Source organism: Typopeltis vanoorti, chromosome 4 (assembly GCF_054136105.1).
Source record: "Typopeltis vanoorti isolate ZY-2024b chromosome 4, IOZ_Tvanoo_1.0, whole genome shotgun sequence".
NCBI classification, from domain to species: domain Eukaryota; kingdom Metazoa; phylum Arthropoda; class Arachnida; order Uropygi; family Thelyphonidae; genus Typopeltis; species Typopeltis vanoorti.
The window spans coordinates 173,070,649-173,091,079 of record NC_143552.1 but is presented as its reverse complement, the minus strand read 5'-3'; the positions used below and the strand labels follow the sequence as shown (position 1 = coordinate 173,091,079).

General features: G+C 36.9%; 1 protein-coding gene across 2 annotated transcripts in view; it reads left to right on the top strand.

The window, feature by feature from the left end:
- The window catches only part of LOC150107853 (uncharacterized), a 284,299-nt gene that overhangs the window by 55,228 nt on the left and 208,640 nt on the right, over positions 1 to 20,431 (top strand). For both annotated transcript variants that reach the window (XM_090392094.1, XM_090392093.1), the window contains exon 4: positions 7,214 to 7,319. In XM_090392094.1, the coding sequence (XP_090248220.1) occupies positions 7,214 to 7,319 (106 nt within the window). The remainder of the gene's footprint in view (positions 1 to 7,213; positions 7,320 to 20,431) is intronic.

The following is a 20,431-nucleotide window of genomic DNA, read 5'->3' as shown; positions in this document are numbered from 1 at the left end:
ATAAAAATTGTGCCCATAGTGTTTGCCATGTATGGTCGAGGCCGAGAACTTTTCAGACCGTCCTCGTATTTTCAGACTGAAATACGAGTGCTTGTGTTTGTGTAAATAATTTATAAAACTATGGTACAAGTTTCTTTAAAAGAAAGAATAGTTCTTTGGTGCTTCCTCAATTCTTTAAAATGGGAAAGTAGAAGAAGGAAATTGATAGAAAACATTGAGTATAAATGGTTTGAACTAACTTGACTGCTGATAGATGGGACTGTAAAACTCCTGTTCATGGTAGCTTCATTCCAGCTTAGGTGGAATGAAGCTACCATGAGTAAGATGATGATATCCTAAATTTTGTTGAGGATAATGAAAACATGGAACTGGCATGAAGATATCTTTCCATATGAGTTGGCTTCCTATAGACTTATTAAGTATTCCTCAGGCTTTGACTTTTTGATTTGATGATCTGTAAATGGAAATTTAGAGGTTGTCAAGATTGGATTTTCACTTGACATTTGAGACAATTGAGAAATAATGGGAATATGACAAAGATCTGTACTTGAAGTTTTGTAGATCTGGAAAAGGCATATGATAAGATGCCCAGAGAAAAGCTTTTCAAAACACAGTTATATGGGTTGGAATGTCACACAGAGCAATACAGTTTATATTTAAGTTGTAAGTCAGCAGTTAGGATTGAAGAATATACATCAGGAAGATAATTTGATGTTAAATCTGGTGTAAGACAAGAAGTCACATCATTTCCACTCTTATTCATCATCTGTAAGGATCACATTATGAAAGAAAGTGGCATTAAACCTGATATTAGAATTAGAGATGTGAAACTTACCTCATTGCTTTATATTGATGATGTTGTACTTCTGAACATATCATGTGCTAGTCATCTACAGGATTCTTTAACTAAACTGAATAACAACTGTAACAAATTTGGCATGAAAATCAGCAATAAAAAGTCCAAAACTGTGAAACCAGACAGGAATGTAGAAAACTTCATCTGCATTATGAATGGAGAGCCTATAGAACAAGTAAAATATTTCAGCTATTTAGGGAGTTTTTCTTTTCTTTTTTTTTTTTTTTAGTGAAGATGGCGAACTAAATTTGGAAATAGACAAAAGAATAAGCCAAGCTGATTTGGTTGGAAGCCAGCTGAATAAATTTATATGGATTGGAAAGAAAACATTTGATCAAATATTAGAGATCACAGATATGAAAGTTCTGAGAAAGATTAGGGAAGTGCACAGATGGTATCAATGGCAGAATTATATTAAAAATGAAAACATCAGTAAGGAATTTAACATTGTTAGCATTCAAGAATGTGTGAGCAGGGCTAATCTAAGGTGGAATGGTCACTGGAGGAATGGAAAAGGAAAGGTTAGCAAAACAGGTGTGTGATGTCAAGATGGCAGGAAAAAGACCCAGAAGAAGACCAAGGTCTAGGTGGATTGATTAAAGAAGTGCCTTTAAAATCAGAGGAAATTGTTGATAGATTGATAATGTAGACTTATTCATGTAATGCTGTCATAGTAGCCTGAGGCAACCCTTGAAGGTACATATCTGGAAATTGATGATATCTGGAGTAAACTTAATTGTAGGGCGACAGTGTTAATGAAAATAAGAAATTACTCAGTCTATCATTACTAGATTTCTATTGACTGTTTGTTTTCTTCCAAATCTGCAATCTGTCTAGTACTCCAGTATTCATAAGAACTTGTTTTCTTTTTCTAAGGCATTTCTTATTGTATCATTCTCTCTAGATCTTGGTCTTCCTGTGCATGTATCTTGTCATTCCCAACATTTCTCTTCTATTCTTTGTAAGTGACCATACCACTTCAGATGCTAACACATTCCTAAATACTAACAAAATTAAATTTTTTTTTTAATATTTCTTTTATCTTATATTAAGTGTTTTATTTCTAACCAAACTGTCAGATCCATATGTTATTGTTTGTAACAAAATATATGTTGTATATACAACTAGTTTGGTGTTTTGGGTAAATTCTCTTTTATTCCATATAAATTTATTAATTTGACTTCCTACATACCAACTTTGTAATTATGTTATCCTTTCCAAATTTATTTTGCCATCTTCACTACGAATTTTGCTTAAACAATTGAAATGTTTTATTTGTCCTATACATTCTTCATTTAAGATGCATTTGATTTTTTTTTAGTTATCATCATCATCATCATCAAATTCCTGACATTTACCCTCAAGGGGTGTACAGGATTATGATAGTACTATTGAAAAATTTACATCATTACTAACTTCCTATCTACAATTTTCCTCGAAATCAATCTGTTACCTGTCAAGGCTCCAACATTGTCAGATCCTATATTTCTATCTTCTAAGGAACTTTTCACCATATCAATCCACCTATATCTTGGTCTTCCTCTGGGGTCTCCTTCCTGCCAACCTTGCAGAGAACACTTGCTTTGCTAATCTTTCCTCTCCCATTCTGTTTAAGTGATCATACCACCTAAGATTAACTCTGCTAACAACGTTAAGTTCTTTCGTAATATTCTCATTTTCAATACAATGTAGCCATTCATGCCATCTGTTCACATCCCTAATCTTTCTCAAGACTCTCATATCTGTGGTCTCCAGTCTTTGGTCAAGTGTTTTACTTCTGACCCAGCTCTCAGATCCATAAGTTAAAATTGGTTTGAACGACGTCTTGTATACAGCTAATTTAGTGTTCCGACTAATTTCTCTCTTATTCCATATGAATTTATTCAATTGACTTGCTACCATACCAGCTTTGTTGATTCTGTTGTGTGTATCCATATTCAATTTACCATCTTCACTAAAAATCGTGCCTAAATAGCTGAAATGTTTTACTTGTTCCACAGGTTCCCCATTCAAAACACGGTTGACATTTTCAACGATTCTGCCTATTTTCATTGTCTTTCTCTTTTTATTGCTGACCTTCATACCATATCTATTACAACAGTTATTCAATTTAGTCCGAGAATCTTGCAGACTTGTAGTGGATTTATTTAGAAGTATGACATCGTCCGCATAAAGCAAAGAGCTGACATTAACTCCAATTTTGATTTCATTTTTAATACCACTTTCCTTCATAATGTAATCCATATAGATAATGAATAACAGAGGGGATAATGTACACCCTAGTCTCACACCAGATTTAACCTTAAACCATCTTCCTGTACTTCTTTCAATTCTAACTGCTGACTTACAACTCAAATAAAGACTGAATATTGCTTGATATAATACCCCATTGACACCATATAACTGTAGTGTATTGAATAGCTTCTATCTGGCACCTTGTCTTATGCCTTTTCCAGATCAACAAAACTTAAATACAGATCTTTGTTATATTCCCATGATTTCTCAACTATTTGTCGTAAAGTGAAGATCTGATCCTACAGCCTCTATTTGGCCTGAATCCAGCTTGTTCTTAACCAAGCTTTTCTTCCAAAATTCTTCTCAAGTCTACTGGCATAAATCTTGCCTGGAACACTCAGTAGGGAATACCTCTAATTCTCACATTCAGTTTTATTTCCCTTTTTATATGTGGGTACTATTAGAGCTCTACTCCAATCATCTGGAATTCATCCCTCTGTCGAGGCCTTCTGAACTATTCAGTGCAGCCACTATAAGCCTTTTATACCACCATACTTCAGCATTTCTGGTCGAATATCATCTGCTCCTGCCTTTTCACATTTCAAGCCTTTGATGGCTTTTTCTACTTCAATATGGATATGTAGTATTCCTGACTGTATGTATGCCTGTTGAGTGTTTTTTTACCACTGTGCTATCATTGCTTGTTTCATTTAACAATTTTTCGAAGTAATTACTCAATACTTCAAGGATATCTTTTTCTCCAGTTTTCCTGTCACCTTTATCTCTAATTCCTTTTACAGCACTCTTTCCCCCATTTCTAAGATTATTCATCAACCTCCAGAATATCTTACCACCTTCTTGATATTTATTTGTTATGTTCTTGCCAAAGTCCTCCCATGACTTTTGTTTAATTTTTTTACATTTGTCTCTGTATTCTCTAAGAGCACAAGCTGACTTATTTGCCAGGAATTTTTGATATGCTTTCTTCTTTTCCTTCACTGCCTCTTTAACTTGTGTCCACCATGGAGTTCTGATTTTTCTATCCTTGCAGACAACCTCACCACATGCCTCTCTAGCTGAATCAATCAGTGTTTTCTTCAAGGCTTGCCACTGAATCTCCAAGGTTTGGTTGCTGTTCTAAAACTCTTTCATTTTTTCTTCAATAATCTTGGTATATTTTAGTCTACAGTCCACATCTGAGAGCTGCTCAACTTTTATTCGCTTTAAAACTTTCTTACATGTTATTCTTTTCAATATGAAATTCAATTTTATCCTGCTCAAGACTAAACAGTGATCACTTCCAATTTCAAATCCTGTGCACACTCTGGTGTCCTGCACCAGGGAGAAAACATCACTATCAACAATAATGTAGTCAATGAAACTTTTCTTATTCCTTGCCTCTTCTCTTCATGTGAATTTGTGCACATTTTTATGTTGGAACATGATGTTAGTAATAACTAGTCCATGTCCTGAGCAGAAATCCAACAGATATTTGCCATTATTATTTGCTTTACTCTTTTCTCCAAATTTTCCCAAAACATTTTTGTATGTCTGACAATTGCTTCTTACTCTGCTATGTAGATCCCCAACAAGGACCAACTTTTCCTTTTTCATTGTGTCAGTAGCTTTCTCTAGAGCTTCAAAAAATTCCTCCACTGCTACTCTAGCAGAACCTTTTGTGGGTCCATAAGCACAAATAAGTCTCATTGTCCAGTTCCCCATTGTAACATTTGCTCACATCGCTCTACTTGGGACTGGCTGCCATTCAAGATTAGCCTCGTATTTAGTGTTGAATACTATGGCTACCCCTTCTTTTCCTTGATTGTCATTGCCTGAATATAACATTTTGTATTTATTGCTCAGAAAGATCTCTCCAGTTTTTGTCTTTTTTGTTTCAGTCACCCCTATTGATCTGGTACTGACCTAATTCCTCAACTAGCTCCCTTTCTTTGCTATTTGGACTTCTTATGTTGATAGTACCGATCTTTAACTCTGGTGATGTTGAATTGGGGTGTACTTTTAGATTTGTTCCAGTAGCTGACTTTTCGCTGTTGGCCCTAGTTCCCTGGTGAAAACAACAGGGTCCCTTGTTTAAGCAGGCTACGCCGCAGCACGCATGAAATTTTGTCATGTTGTACCACCATTTGGTATATTGGTTTAAGCCAATAAGAATACAATTTGGTCTGCTAAATCCCAAATTGCTAGGCCATCCTCGTTCGTTCAGCATCCAGGTAGATACCCAACAGATAGCACCACGAGAAGGTGAGGATTGGACATTAGGTCAGAAGCCCTGGTCAGTTCTCTGCATTCCTTTAAAGGCTATGTGGAAGTCTCCTCTCGGTTATACAGCTTTGACCCTTAAGCAGAAAGTGGAATGGGGGGTTCAAGCCACTCTTGTTTTAAATCATTAAAACAATTGTGGCTCTTGTTTTAATGATTTTGGAGGTTGGAGAATAATAGTGGTCAATTCAGCACAGCACTGGTGAAGAAAGTATCTGTAGAATAGGCATAAGGTAGGAACTGAATATTTGTGAGAAAGAGGGATCATTAATTAACTAGATTGTCTTCTTTGGATAAAATCAAGCAATCTTAGAGAGGAGTTTGGTTCCCTACCCCAAATATTGGAGCAGTACTCCATCCTTGGGCAGATTTGTGCTTTGTATAGATTTAGCAGCTGTCTAGGTGTGAAGTAATGTCTTATGCAAAAAACACCAAGTTTTTTGGCAGCTGCAGAAGCTATAGTTGAAATGTGCTTGTGTCAGGAAAGATCTGAGGTGCAAGTCAGTCCAAGAAGAGCAATCTGATGATGTTTGGATATCTCAGTATTACTGATGATGGTAAGGGGGAAGGATGCAAGCTCTTTCTTGCAAGAGATCAGACAGAACTGAATTTTGGTGGCATGGAAGTTTACAAGGTTGTGCTTACTCCACTGGGATATAGCTCAGAGATCTGAGTTCAGGTCCTTGGTCATGGTAGATCTTTAGGATTCTAATACTTGAGTACTAATGGGTTTGTCAAATGAAAAGGAGAAATGGAGTGTACTGTGTCAATAAAACTATGGATTGGAACTCTGTGACAGCAGGTCATTTATATTCAAGAGGAAGAGAGTGGGTGAAAGAACAGAACCGTGGCAAAATCTGAGGAGAGTAAGCCATCCACAATGACACGTAGTGAGCAACCAGTGAGGAAGTTGGTGATCCGGTTGCAGAATCGGGAAGGCAGACCATGGGATGGCAGTTTGGTGAGTAGGCCCCTATGCCAAACTCAGTCAAATGCCTTTTGAAATGTTGAGGGCAACCATGTGAGTTTCTCCGTGGCTTGAGTTCGTAGGTGGATGGTGAAAGTAAGAAGATCAGCTGTAGGTTGTGAGTCATGGAATCCTTATTGCTGGGCACTGATTAGGTTGTATGTCTCTAGATGGTTTAAGATTTGGTTATTGATGACCTTCTCCATAAATTTTGAGAGAATATAAGTGAGAGCAATTGGATGGTAGTTTGTTGGTTCACTTTTATCACCTTTCTTTGGTCTGGTTGTGGACCTGTTTCTACGTTGTTGGGTAGATGCCATTTGAATAGGATAGATTGAAGAGGCAATACAGGATAGGTGTTAGTTCTGGGGCTCAATTTTTTTAACACTCAGGTTGAAGGTGTGTGGGTTGCAGAGTTTAGCTGATAGGCAGAGGAGAGGGGATATGATAGACACTTATAAGTTTCTAAAGGGATTCTATAAGATTGACATAGGAAATTTTTCAATACATGGGGAGTTAGGGTTAAGCAGGAGGTCACACTCGACAGTTGTCTAAGAGTGTGATTAGTAAAGGTGTGCAGACTAGGTTTTTCACTTGGAAAGTGGTGAATGATTGGAATGAATTTGCTAGAGGTAGGTGGTTGTGAGCATCCCAACTGAATAAGTTAAGGAAATGTATAATAGGTGTTGTGTTACTGGATAGTGTGGGTCTCCTGCAAATCAATTTTCTTAGAAACAGATTTGCTGTAAAGGAATGCAGGTGCAGTATTTTTTAGTTCATGTTTTTAATTGACATTAAACTTTAATGTAGTTTAATATGTATGTATTGTAGACATTTTATGTCTTATATAAATATTTTTTTTACATATTTCCTAGGATGGATGGAGTAATAAAACTCCTTCTTTTAATGAATCTAGCCAAATGAGACCATCATTACAGTCATATGGTGACCAACAGCAAAATAATCAAGGATTTCAAAAAGGTGAATTGCAATAATTTGTGATATGAGATTGTATTTTCATTGAAATGACAATTTTTCTCTTCTGTACATTTTGCAATATATAAAACCTGTTTATGGATGTAGTTCTGCCTTTAAAATTTGCTCTGGATGTAAAGATTGGACATTGGGTTCAGAAGTGCTGGTGATTCTCCACATTCCTTAGAGGCTGTGGACTTCATCTACTTATGTATCTTCAGTTATTTACTAAATAGTAAATGATGATTACATTGTTGCAAAATAATTTATTTAATATGCTTTGCTACCTTAAGTGATGAGCTTCCATTTTGAAAGTTTCCTTTCTAATTCCATGGTACATTTATGTGTATATATACTACAAGACAACTAAAAGGGTATTTCTTGCTAATTAATTATTATTGTCAGAATTATGAGACAGGAAGAAGATTAGGGAAAAAAAATGTAATTTTGTAGCATTCTCTTGAACCTGAAAACAGAATAGCTACCTATCTTTTCAATATGCTGGTGAAATTGTTGTTGTATTTACAACCTGGCTGTGGCTTCAAGTGCATCAATAATATTATTGATTTTGCTATTAAAGGCTTAAAATTTTGCATGAGAATAATACATAACATGATCTCCAGTTGACTGATATTTGCAATGAGGGTTTTTCTGTATAAAAGTTTATGAATAGTAGGGCTGATTATTATTTTTGCCTTTCAAAGCAGATTTTACTGTAAATTTTTTGCTACTGTTAGAAATTTGTTTTAGATTTCCAGTCTTAATGGTTTTATGAATTAATATTTATTTCAAATGCTGTTTTCATTCAGCAGTGTTTAAATTAGATTGGAATCTTTTTATTCTTGACATTTTCACTAAGTTCATCAAATTGGCATTATAATTCTATGAATACTAAGAAAAATAAGACATTTAACCTATTTATTTATCCATCCATCTTCAAGGCCCACCTTTCCTAATTGGGTTGTGGGGACAGCAGCTGCAAGAAGAACTTCCAATGGTCATGATCCTCCTTTACCAAGCTCAGGTGTTCTCGTGGGACTCCCAGACGTGTCCACCCAAGGCTCTGGATATAATCTATCCAGTGAGAGCTTGGCCTTCCATGTGCCTTCCCACCCTCTGGCTTGGCAAAGAGGGCCTGCTGGGGGAGCCTCTCTTGTGGCATTCTGACCAGGTGCCTGTATCATCGTAACTGTGATCTCTCAACATGGAGAAGCAATGATGGGGTATTGAGGGTTTCCTGAATTGCAGAGCTTCTGACTTTGTCGAATCCTGTCAGCCTTGCAACTGCCTCGTAGGAACCTCATTTCAGCTGCTTGGATTTTTGTCCGCATTCTTTCGGACATTACCCAACTCTCATGACCATATGTGAGGATGGGGACATACTCTATTGAAGACAGCCAGCTTTGCCTTTTGGCTTAACTCCCACTTCAATACTGCCAAACTCTCGCAATATTGTGCTTGTTGAACCAATTTTGAGTATCTAGCTCTACATTCCACTTTCCACCACTCGTGAATATGGACCCAAGGTATTTAAACTTGTCCACCTGCCTCAGTGGGACTCCACTCACATGTAGAGTGCACTGGGATGGTTGTCTTGAGATGACAAATGTTTCCGTTTTGGCCACACTGATCTTCATCCTGGCTTCTGCACAAACAGCTACAAACCTATCCAGGGTCCATTGGAGGTCATGTGTGCAAGAGCTAAGCAGAACTAGGTCATCTGCAAAAAGCAGCTGTCCAATGCTACATCTTCCAATTCTGACACACTCACTGCCTCAGCTGTGCCTATCAGTCCAGTTCATAAATATTATGAAACGGAGGGGTGATAGAACACACCCTTGGTGGAGACCAACGGAGACTGTGAAAGGTTCAGACTTTGTGCTGTTTACCCTGACACAAAACTCTGAGCATTCATACAGGGATTTGATAGCAGCTAATAGTTGGCCATCCACTCCATACTCCTGTACTACTTGCCAAAGCTTATCCCAAGGAACCTGGTGATATGTCCAAGTTCACAAAACATGTAGCCATTCATGGCATATTCAAGATTTCTCAAATCACTTGCCTTAAAGTGAAGATTTGGTCAGTTGGTGTTCTACTAGGACAAAAGCCACATAGTTCTTCCAGTCTTCAAGAAGGGAGACCAGAGAGAGATGCCATGATAGTTGCTGCAATCTCTCTGGTCTCCCTTCTTGAAGACTAGAATTATTATGCCTGTCTGCCATTGCTTTGGTACTCGCCCAGAAATTCAAGCAGCCTGACACACTCGAGTCAGCCAGAGAACACTGTCTCAATTTAAGGCTTTTAGCATTTATTTTATCCAAATTTCATCATCACCAGCAGCCCAGCCTGATTTTAGCGATTTTCTTGTTAAATGGACCTCTTCTGTTGTGAGACTAGTCATCGCACCGATCTGCACCTCTTGGATGTCCACAGCTGCTGTGCCACCTGGGTTGAGAAGGCTCTCAAAGTATTCCCTCCCTCTGTGGAGGATATCCTTCTCAGTTGTTAACAGTGCACCATCAGAGTCCTTATTGGCCTTGCTGTGTACTATTTCCTTCCTTGAGGGCAGCAGATGGTTTGCCAGAATACTTTGTTTGCATTTGCAAACAAAGTATTCTGGTAGGATGAATCTAATCTTTCTCCAAAGGATTCCTAAGCTTTCTGCTTTGCTGTCTTTACTGCCTCAGCAGCAGCTTGCTTTCCATGCCTCAGTTTGCTGGAAACACATCTCGGGTGACCTGACCCTAGTAAGCCCCCTTTTTTGCCTAGACAGCTTTTTGGACCTCTTGGTTCCACCAAGGTGTCCTTTTTTCGTTATCTGTCGTCATGCCAAGCCGCTTTCTGCCACGGCATAAGAGTATAGAGGCAGTGACAGCTGTTCTGAACAGCTCCCACTCCTCCTCAACATCTGCAGTATGTTTGGGAATTTCTTTGAACCTGGAGATGTTATTATCTGTAAATTTCTTCCTCACAGCCTCATTTTCCAATGCTTCCTATTTCACGTGGTATAGCTGCTTAGGTCTACCAGCGTTGATGGTAGCATTTGGTTTCTGTAGCCGTAGAGTGCAGACAACAAGGTGGTGGTCAGTTGATGGTGCTGAACGTTCGTGTGAGAAGAGAGACCTTTGTCCAAGTGTATCCATTTACCAGGTATACTTATGGACTTCTTGGTGCTAGAAGAAAGTATTCATTATGGACAAGCTGTTAGTACAGCAGAAGTCCAATAATTTCAACCTATTTGCATTTAGGTCAGGGTCTCTCTATTCCTCCCAACCACACCCCCTCCATGTCTGGTCATCTGTTCCAACATGTGCATTAAAGTCACCCATTAGCAGGACTGATTCCATGTCTGTCACTCTGTCAAAAGCAGCATCCACTTCCTGTAGGAAGGCAGAGTATTCTGACTCCAGATTAGGTGCATAGGCTTGCACCACAGCCAAGTTGTGATTTTTTCATCTGGAGCCCCGGGGGTTTGTGAGTATCCCCACACCTGCCTAAGCAGACATTACCCTGCTCACACCAGGGTAGTAGAGCCTCCACCCCTCATCCACCAGGTTGACAGTTCCAGTGTCTCTCCTCTTGGTCGAAGAAAGCCAGACTAAATCTAGTTGGTAGCACTTAGCTTCCTCGACCAGTTCCTTCTCCTTCCCTGTCACAGGAAAGATGTTCCAGATGGACCAGACTATGGCCTAAAGCCATAGTCTGGTCCATTATCATTGCCATTCTGTCCTTTTGCAGAACCATTTTTTTGCTTTGCCCCTAAACACCTCCCCAAAAAGGTAGCAGGCCCATTGATGGAGTTTCTTCTAGCAGAGTGCTGAGAATGGTGTCTAAGTTGACTGTAACATATTTTTTGGACTGGACCCTCTGCTTAAAACCTGAATGCATCCCTTGTTATTTTATTTATCTTGGCTTATATATTTTTTATGACTTTTCAGTGTACGTGATCTATCATTAGTATTTTGAACTTTGCTTAAGTTTATTTTTACTTACTTTCAAAGTCTTGCTATTAATTTGTTATAGTATATTTGTTTGATTTGCACTGCAAATTTTCTAATTTTGCATTATTGTAATCCCATATTCGCAAGCTGTTAGGTTATAGTACATGTATTAGTGTCATAAGTAGGCTAAGAGTTAGATAACATGGAAATCATGCTCTAGAACCACTTCAGGCCTTCCATAAACATAATGGTGAAATTTATCTCATGCCTAAAGGCATTTGGTAACATCTATGTATATAGTGGGATATTCATGACAGTGGTTGCATGATTTTCATCCCTCTGGTTAGAAAGTGAATGCAATTCTTGATAGAGTTGAGGTACTTTTTATGTTCTCAACAAGACTCGAGAAATGCTTGGCTAATTTACAGTAGTAAGACAAATCATTACAAATGACCATAAACTTCATAATGAAATTTCAGTTAGGAAAACAACTGGGTGAAAAGTTTTCAACCATTATAAAGATATATATTTAAAGGCATTTTCCAAACTGCTTAAAAAGAAAGATATACAACCAGTGTGTACTCTCAATAATGACCTATGGTAGGACACCTGGAGCCTGACTAAAACTGCTAGAGAAACAAACGACAATGAAGCATGGAAAGAGTTAAAGTTTTGGGAATATCATGGTTAGATCAAAATAATAATACTTGGATACAGAAGCAAACAAAAGTAACAGAAGTTGCATCTGCATTATAAAGCAATAAATGGTGCTGGACAGGATGTGAAGAAAAAGTCTGACAACAGATTGACAAAGAGAACAACAGAATGAACACCGAGAACTGATTATCAGAAATCAGCAGTAAGTTGTAATGAGATAAAAATGTTATGGATATTTATGGTGAAGAGCTGCACAACAGTGGATTGAAGAAAGTTCATGTCACAGTTAAGTCCAGTCCAGAAATGTTCAGTGTTATGCATGAAATTCAGGTATGGGATCAATTTTAGAATTGTGTATGTCCTTGCATCTTCTGCTCCTTCATCTTCTCTTTTCCCTTTGGAATCCAGTTCTTTATTTTTATTGGCTACCTATTCTTTCTATAAAAAGTTCATTTTTTTTTTTTTCTCATCCAATCATTGATTGGCTGTATTTTTTCAGATTCTCCTAATATTGGTATGGTATGTTTTCTGTTTTTCTTAATGGTTTCTTTTCAGGAGTTAGATTGATTTGTCTAATTTCTATACTTTATACATTTGTTTTTGCTGCACGTGTTAGTTTTCTTCCAGATAAGACTTGAGATTCAAAATTGTAGCTTTTCTTTCTTCTTGTACAGTGGAACCTCGGTTGTTGAACACCTCTGTTCTCAAACAATTCGGTGTCCGAACAGAATTTCTGTTTCTGAACAGGCAAATGGCAACCACGTGCTGAGCTGTAAGGCAGGAAAGCGTCAGTTACATAGTAGCCTTCGTTCAGTGCAGACACTTGCTCGAATTTGCAGTGAGTTTTCTTGATTTTCTTTTTTTTCATAAATTATTATTAATTAAGCCACCATGGGGCCGCAGAAGAATAGTGATAGCAGCAAAGCAAAAAGAAAAGTTGTTAGAACCACGATAGAGATGAAAAAAAGAAATCGTATCAAAACATGAAAATGGCGTTCGTGTCTCGAATCTTGTTATGCAGTTCGGTATGGCGAAATCAACAATATGTACAATACTCAAAAATAAAGAGGCGATCGAGCTGATGCTGCAAGAGGAGTGAAAGTTCTTACTAAACAAAGATCGCAGACGATTGAAGAAGTGGAAAAATTGTTGCTGATTTGGATAAACGAGAAACAGTTAGCTAGTGATAGTGTTTCTGAGGCTATAATTTGTGAAAAAGCGAGGTGATTATATGATGACCTGTTAAAGAAAAAATCTGGTACGAGTGCTGATACTGATGTGTTCAAAGCTAGTAGAGGGTGGTTCGAGAAATTTAAGAGGAGAAGCGGCATACATAGTTGGTTAGGCATGGGGAGGCTGTGAGTTCGAACCGAGAAGTTGCCGAGAAATATGTGCAAGAATTTAGTGACTACGTAAAGGCTGAGGGTTTTCTTACCTAACAAGTGTTCAACTGTGATGAAACGGCCTATTTTGGAAAAAATTGCCAAAGAGGGCTTGCATCACTCAGGAGGAAAAAGCATTGCCAGGACACAAGCCAATGAAGGACAGTCTGTTTGCTATGTGGAAATGCAAGTGGAGACTTCAAGGTTAAGCCATTGCTTATGTACCACTTTGAGAATCCGAGGGTGTTTAAGAAAAATAACATGATGAAAAAGTAAATTGCCTGTTATATGGAGGGCTAATAGTAGGGCTTGGGTAACCAGGCAATTGTTTGAGTGGATCCATGAAGTCTTTGCCCGAAGTGTGAGAAAATACCTTCGAGAAAAAAATTTGCCAATTAAATGCCTTCTTGTGATGGACAGTGCTCCTGCTCACCCTCTAGGCTTGGAGGACAAGTTTGTGGAGGAGTCTGATTTTATCACAGTGAAGTTTCTGCCCCTAACACAACTTCTCTAATTCAGCCCATGGACCAGCAGGTCATTTCGAACTTTAAGAAACTCTACGCCAATGCACTGTTTCAAAGGTGTTTTGAAGTGACCTCTGACAGAATTAACACTCAGAGAATTCTGGAAAAATCACTTCAACTTACTCCATTGCTTAAGTATCCTTGACAAAGCCTGGGTGCAAGTGACTTACAGGACGATGAACTCAACCTGGAGGAAATTGTTGCCAGACTGTGTAGTAGACAGAGACATTGAGGTTGAGCATGTTGCTCTTGTCGATGATATTGTCTCTGGGCAAAAGCATGGACTTGGAAGTTGACAATGCTGATGTGGAGGAGTTAGTGGAGGATCACAGGAATGAGCTCACCATGGAAGAACTGGAACACCTTCAGAAGGAGCAGCAAAAGACGGAGGTGGAGGAAATGGCTTCAGACACAGAGGAAGGGATTGAGGACGTTCCTAGTTCTTTGATCAAAGAAATGTGTGTAAAATGGGGTGAGGTGCAAAGTTTTGTGGCAAGATATCACACTCACAAAGCTGTAGCAAACTGCATCATAAACCATTTCAATGACAGTGCCATGTCTCACTTCAGAAACATTTTAAAACACAGGCAAAAACAAATGCCATTGGACAGGTTTTTAGTGAGACAGAATCCCAGTGTGCGTGTGTGTGTGTCAAGCAGAGTCGAGTGGTGCCAAGAGACAGAAAAGAGAAAGAGAAAAAAAACCCAGAAGGACAGTAACCTGATGTTTTTATGGAAGGGGACTCCCTTTACTCACCTCTTTCCACTTACGCCATCAACTCTCTTCTGTATGTATAGTTAAAGTGAAGTTAAATTTTCCTTTTTATTTTATCTATTTATTGTGTTTATTCTTTTTATATAAGATTTTATGCATTTTCATTATGTTTGTATACGATCTTATGCATGAAGTACAGTTGTAAAGGTTTAAATAAACAATCATCTGGGGTTTGGGAATGAATTAATCCATTTTACATTAATTCTTTTGGGAAAATGTTTCAGTTTTCGAACAACTCGGTTTCTGAACAGCCTTTGGGAACGAATTAAGTTCAACAACCGAGGTTCCACTGTACTTCCTTTCCTGTCATATCATAGTTATTTAGTGATTATCATCAAAGCAAGAGAGTCCATTTAAAAGTATTACATCTAGTGGTGAATGAACTCTTTTTTTTTTTTTTTTCTTTTCTTTCTAAATTCTTATTGCTCATCAGATAATTCAAATTATTTCAGTTATTTTTGTATAATTTTATGAAAGGCATCTCCTCTGGAGTTTTTAGTTTGAAAATTTTATTAGTTCCTTTTGCCAGTAATTTGGAACTTTTCTTTTGCTAAATATTGTGCTTCAGATGTCAAAATTCTTTCTTTCATTCAACTCTTTTAGCTATTTTCTGTTTTAGATCTTCAAGAGTTTTTCATTTTTTTTTTTTTTTTGCTGCTACATTAATCTATCATTTATCTGACCTGTAAATTATCATAATTTGCTGTTCTGATAATTGAAGGGGCAGATGAAATACAATTGAAGTACAATTACATAGTGCTCTTCCAGAACACTCATGAATTGTTTAATTGTAGGGTCATTGTTTTGAAGATCAGATACTACTTCAGAAGGTATCATGACTATTGACTTGAGCGTTGTTGTCTTTCGTTATATTATCTTCATTCTTTTCTGTGTGAGTGTGTAATATCAACTATGTGTGTGTGCACACAAACAAGAGGTTTAAATTAAACTTGCTAAGAAATAATTTCTTCATAGTTTTTTCTTCAAGTGTAAGCTAACAAAGTTTGCTCTTGAAGTATCTTTGTGACAAGGCAACTTGTATATAGAGGACTAATGACCTTACATTAATTATCACATAATGCAAAGCACACATCTTTTTGAATGTGTATAATGATACATTATGGCAGGGCTGCTACCCAGAATGGTTTTGACATTTATTGAGGTCCTATCAGTGGCATCCTTGAATAGATACCAAGGTTGAAGTAATATAATTATATAGAGGCTAATTACTTTGTATTAGTTGCCTTAGTATCCATTATCCATAATGCAAAGCACACACACACATAGCCTTTATATACAAGTTCTGTAGTATAATTTTCCTTGCACTTGGATAAAGGAGGATTAACAAGAATGTAATTTCTTGGCAAGTTTAGTATAAATTATAACAAGTGAAAAAAAATCATGTACCATGATTTTGTATTATGAGCAATATTTTGAGAAAATTTGGAAAAAAGAGCAGAGCTAATAGTAATAGTAAGAAACTGCTGGATTTGTGCTCAAAAACATTGACTAGTTATGTCGAATACCATGTTTCAACATAAAAATGTGCAGAAATTCACAGACAGAGAAGATGCAAGAAATAAGAAAAGTCTCATCGACTATTTTATTGTCATAAGAGCTGTTTCCCACTGGTTCTCTTATTGATAGAAGAATGTAGTCAAGCAGCTTTTAGGGGTGAACTGTAGACTCAAATGCACAAAAATTATTCAAGAAAAAATGAGTTTGAAAACAAGACCCAAATCTTAGACATTCAGTGGAAAAACCCTGAAGACAAGGTTGGTTAATTCAGCTAGATAAGCATGTGGTGAGGTTTGCTAGAAAAATCAGAACTCAGGAAATTAAAGAGATGCAGTGAAGAAGAGTACTATAAAAGGAATCAAATGATAAAGGTGACATTAAAACTGAAGATATTCTAAATGTTTGGAGTAATTACTTCAAAAAATTGCTAAATGAAAGAAGTAGTGTCAGTATGGTGGTGGAAGACACTCAGCAGGAATACAGTCAGGAATGCATATCCATACTTGAAGTGGAAACAGTAATCAATAACTTGAAATGTGGAAAGGCATCTGGGGTAGATGATAATCGACCAGAAATGCTCAAATATTGAGATATAAAGGCTTTACTGTCACTACACTGCACAAATCATGAGACCTGGTCTGAGGGTCAAATTCCAGGTGATTGGAGTAGAGCTCTAATAGCACCTATCTTCTTCTTTGGTACATCAATCTGAAGATTGTTAATTATAGCAGCACATCATAATATCCTGTCTTGTGACCTCCTTTTTATTTCTTCATAACTCTTAGCACCAGTTATCATCATTATGCTATTTATATATGAAATTCTTGGTCTGCCTCATGGCCTTTTCCCTTCTGCAGTCCCCTCCATTATTTCTGTAATCAGTCCCCCATGCCTCAAATGGTGTCCATTTAGGCTTTTTCTTCTCCTATTGATGTGATTCATTAATGACTGCTCTTCATGAACTATATTGCACCTATCTATAAAAGGAAATAATAGTGAATGTGAGAATATAGAGGTATTTCTCTGTTGAGCATTCTTGGTAAGATTTAGGTAAGTATATTTGAGAAATGGCTAAGTAAACCTGTCTAAGGGAAGAATGGTGAAGAACAAACTGGATTCATGCCAAATAGAGGTTGTCAGGACCAGATTTTCAATTTCCAAATAATTTTTTTTAAATAGAGAAATCATGGGAATATAACAGATATATTTAAGATTTGTAGATCTGAAAAAGGCATATAACAAGTTGCCAAGAGGAAAGCTGTGCAAAATGTCACAGTTGGGACATAATATATCCAGCAATATTAGTCTATATTTGATTGTAAGTCAGCAGTTAGAATGGCAGGAGGTACAGGAAGATAGTTTAATGTTAAATCAGATGTGAGACAAGATTGTATATTATCTACACTGGTATTCATCATTTATGAGTTTCATTCTTGTAGAATGGCTTATATGTTGGCAACACATGACTATTAAATTATTTAAAGAATTTACAATGTATACTGGAATATAAATTAAAAGAAAATTTAATAAATTCTTCCTATATTTCGGCAATGTCACATGGCCATCTTCATGGGAACATACAAATATGGCACGTGCACGCAGGCACTACAAAAAGCCAATTGGGCAGAAGATAAGAAACTACTATTGTTCCTAAGTCCTAATGGTGTCCTCCAGTGGACTATGTTGAGTTGTCTTGGCTGTTGGGCTGATGTTCTCGTGAAACGTATCCTGTGGCATGATGTTCTCATGCCACAGGATACATTGGAAGAAAGCCAAAGTAATACACTGCAGCAAGTTCAAGTATGAAGGATTATTCATAGAATCAGCCTCAGCTCTAAAAAACATTCCAAACCTCAACAGATTTGGGTGCATGAGTAATTTGGATAAATAGGAATTTATTTGGTATGAAAATCAGTAATAAAAATTCCAGGGCAATGAAAATGGTCAGAAGCATTGAAGCATCAACTGATCCTGAATAGAGAATCTATAGAACAAGTAAAATATTTCAGCTGTTTAGGAAAATCATAGAATAAACTACTACGTTAGAGTTAACGATGATGACCTTAATGTGACGGTTGAAACATAGTGTTTATTTTGGTTTATATTAAACTCAAATTTTACTCTAACGCAGTAGTTTGTTCCATAATTTTCTTAATGCATTCTGATCACCATGTAAGCATGAAGGAAAGGATAGGATATATAAGTTGGGTTATGCAAACGTGATAAAGATATGAATGTCTTCGAACATGATTATGTATGTGGCGAAGGGGTGGAAAAATATATTTGGGTTCGGAGCTTTTAAGTATGCCTGGAGAGGGAAAACAGAAAATTCTAGAACAAGATCAACTAGATTGCATATCTAATTATAAGAATAGGCCAGGTGGTAATATATTATGTCTATACATACATGCCAGGAACATTTGTGCATATTTTTTTAAGTTAGTGAAATGTGACATCCTCCCTGCAAAACATATAAAACCAAAGATGGAAAATTAGACAAAAAGTAGTTATTTATAACACAGTTTCTGGCATGGAGGGGGGGGGGGATAATTGAAATACCTCAAACCTAAACAGAAATTTTGAATTAATCTGTATATCATGATCATTAGAAACAAAGGGGTTGAGTTTGTTACTTCATTGAATATGATGTAGCCTAAGATTGTTAGCATTAGTGAAACCTGGATATCAGAATCAGATATGGTAAGTGGGATCGAATGTAATTGGTATACTCTTTTTAGGAATGACAGAAAAGATAGGAGAGGAGAAAGAGCACTGCTAATGATATCAGTTAGGGTAGAAACACAAGAAAACAATGATGGTAAAAATGCCCCATGTAGCAGTGAGTTTGAGTCTATATGGTGTGAAGTGGAGGTTAACAGAATCAAATATATGGTAGGGTGTTGCTACAGACCTAGTGGTTCAGTTGCAGAGGACGAAGAAATGCATTGCCAATTTAGCCTTATAGGTACCAAACGAGTGACCATTATGGGCAACTTTAATTTTCCAACCATTGATTGGGTAGAAGAGAAATCTCATGATAAGAAAGGATAGGAATTTATTGAATTTTTGCAAGACAACTTTCTCAAGCAGCATGTGAAAGAAGGAACTCGAGGTCAAAGAATGTTGGATTTGCTCATATCATCAGAAGGGGTCTCTGTTAAGAATGTGACTATTTTCTATTTTATTTTCTATTTTTATAGTTGCAGAGGACGAAGAAATGCATTGCCAATTTAGCCTTATAGGTACCAAACGAGTGACCATTATGGGCAACTTTAATTTTCCAACCATTGATTGGGTAGAAGAGAAATCTCATGATAAGAAAGGATAGGAATTTATTGAATTTTTGCAAGACAACTTTCTCAAGCAGCATGTGAAAGAAGGAACTCGAGGTCAAAGAATGTTGGATTTGCTCATATCATCAGAAGGGGTCTCTGTTAAGAATGTGACTATTTTCTATTTTATATTCTAATGTTTTCTGATTCTTTCTGATGTTTTCAAAACAACTTAATAATCAAGTTAGTCTTGAGTTGATTTGAATCTAGGTAAGGTTCATTATTTCTACTCTTAGTCTTTAGTCCTACTTTTACATTTAAGTCTCCCATAATAATCACAATATCACCTTTCTTTGTTTCCTGATCTTTTGTACCACCTCATGGAACTTTCCAACCTCTTCACCATAATACTGTCAGCAGAAGCATATACCTGGAGGAGGTTGCTGAAAAAGTCAGGTTTTCTTTAGTTTTAATTGATATAGTTTTGTCACTTACAAGCCAGTATCCAAGAATACTTTGGAAACTTTTTTTTTTCATTATGACCCCAACAACTTTTGTTCTCTTCACCTTCTGAATAGATAGTTACCTGTTCAGTTTTTTCCATTTCTTTTCCATCTTTTCTCGCTTTCATTATGTCACTATTCATTTTTAGCATCTCTTCAGTTAAAATTCACAAGTTGTTCAGTTTGGTATAACATTCTGCCATTTCATGTGCTATTTGTATGAATCTGTTTGTGTTTCAGATGAGCTTGATCTCTGATTACCTTCTTGATGATTTTGAGTTATCTTCACCTCTCCTTATCGGAGTTCATTCCACAATTTTCATTTATGATATCCTCCCGGTGGTTATATATAGCAGAATCCATTGCAGGGAGCCCAGTTTCTTTTATGACTAAAGGCTCCTTATTCTATAATATAATATGCAGTATAAAGATAAGATGGTAAAGCTCTGATCTTTTCCATCTCACAGTATTAAAGCTATTACAATCATTCTGATCTCTAAGTTTCTGAAATTGTGCCTTTCTGATATCATTTGTCTCCATCCTC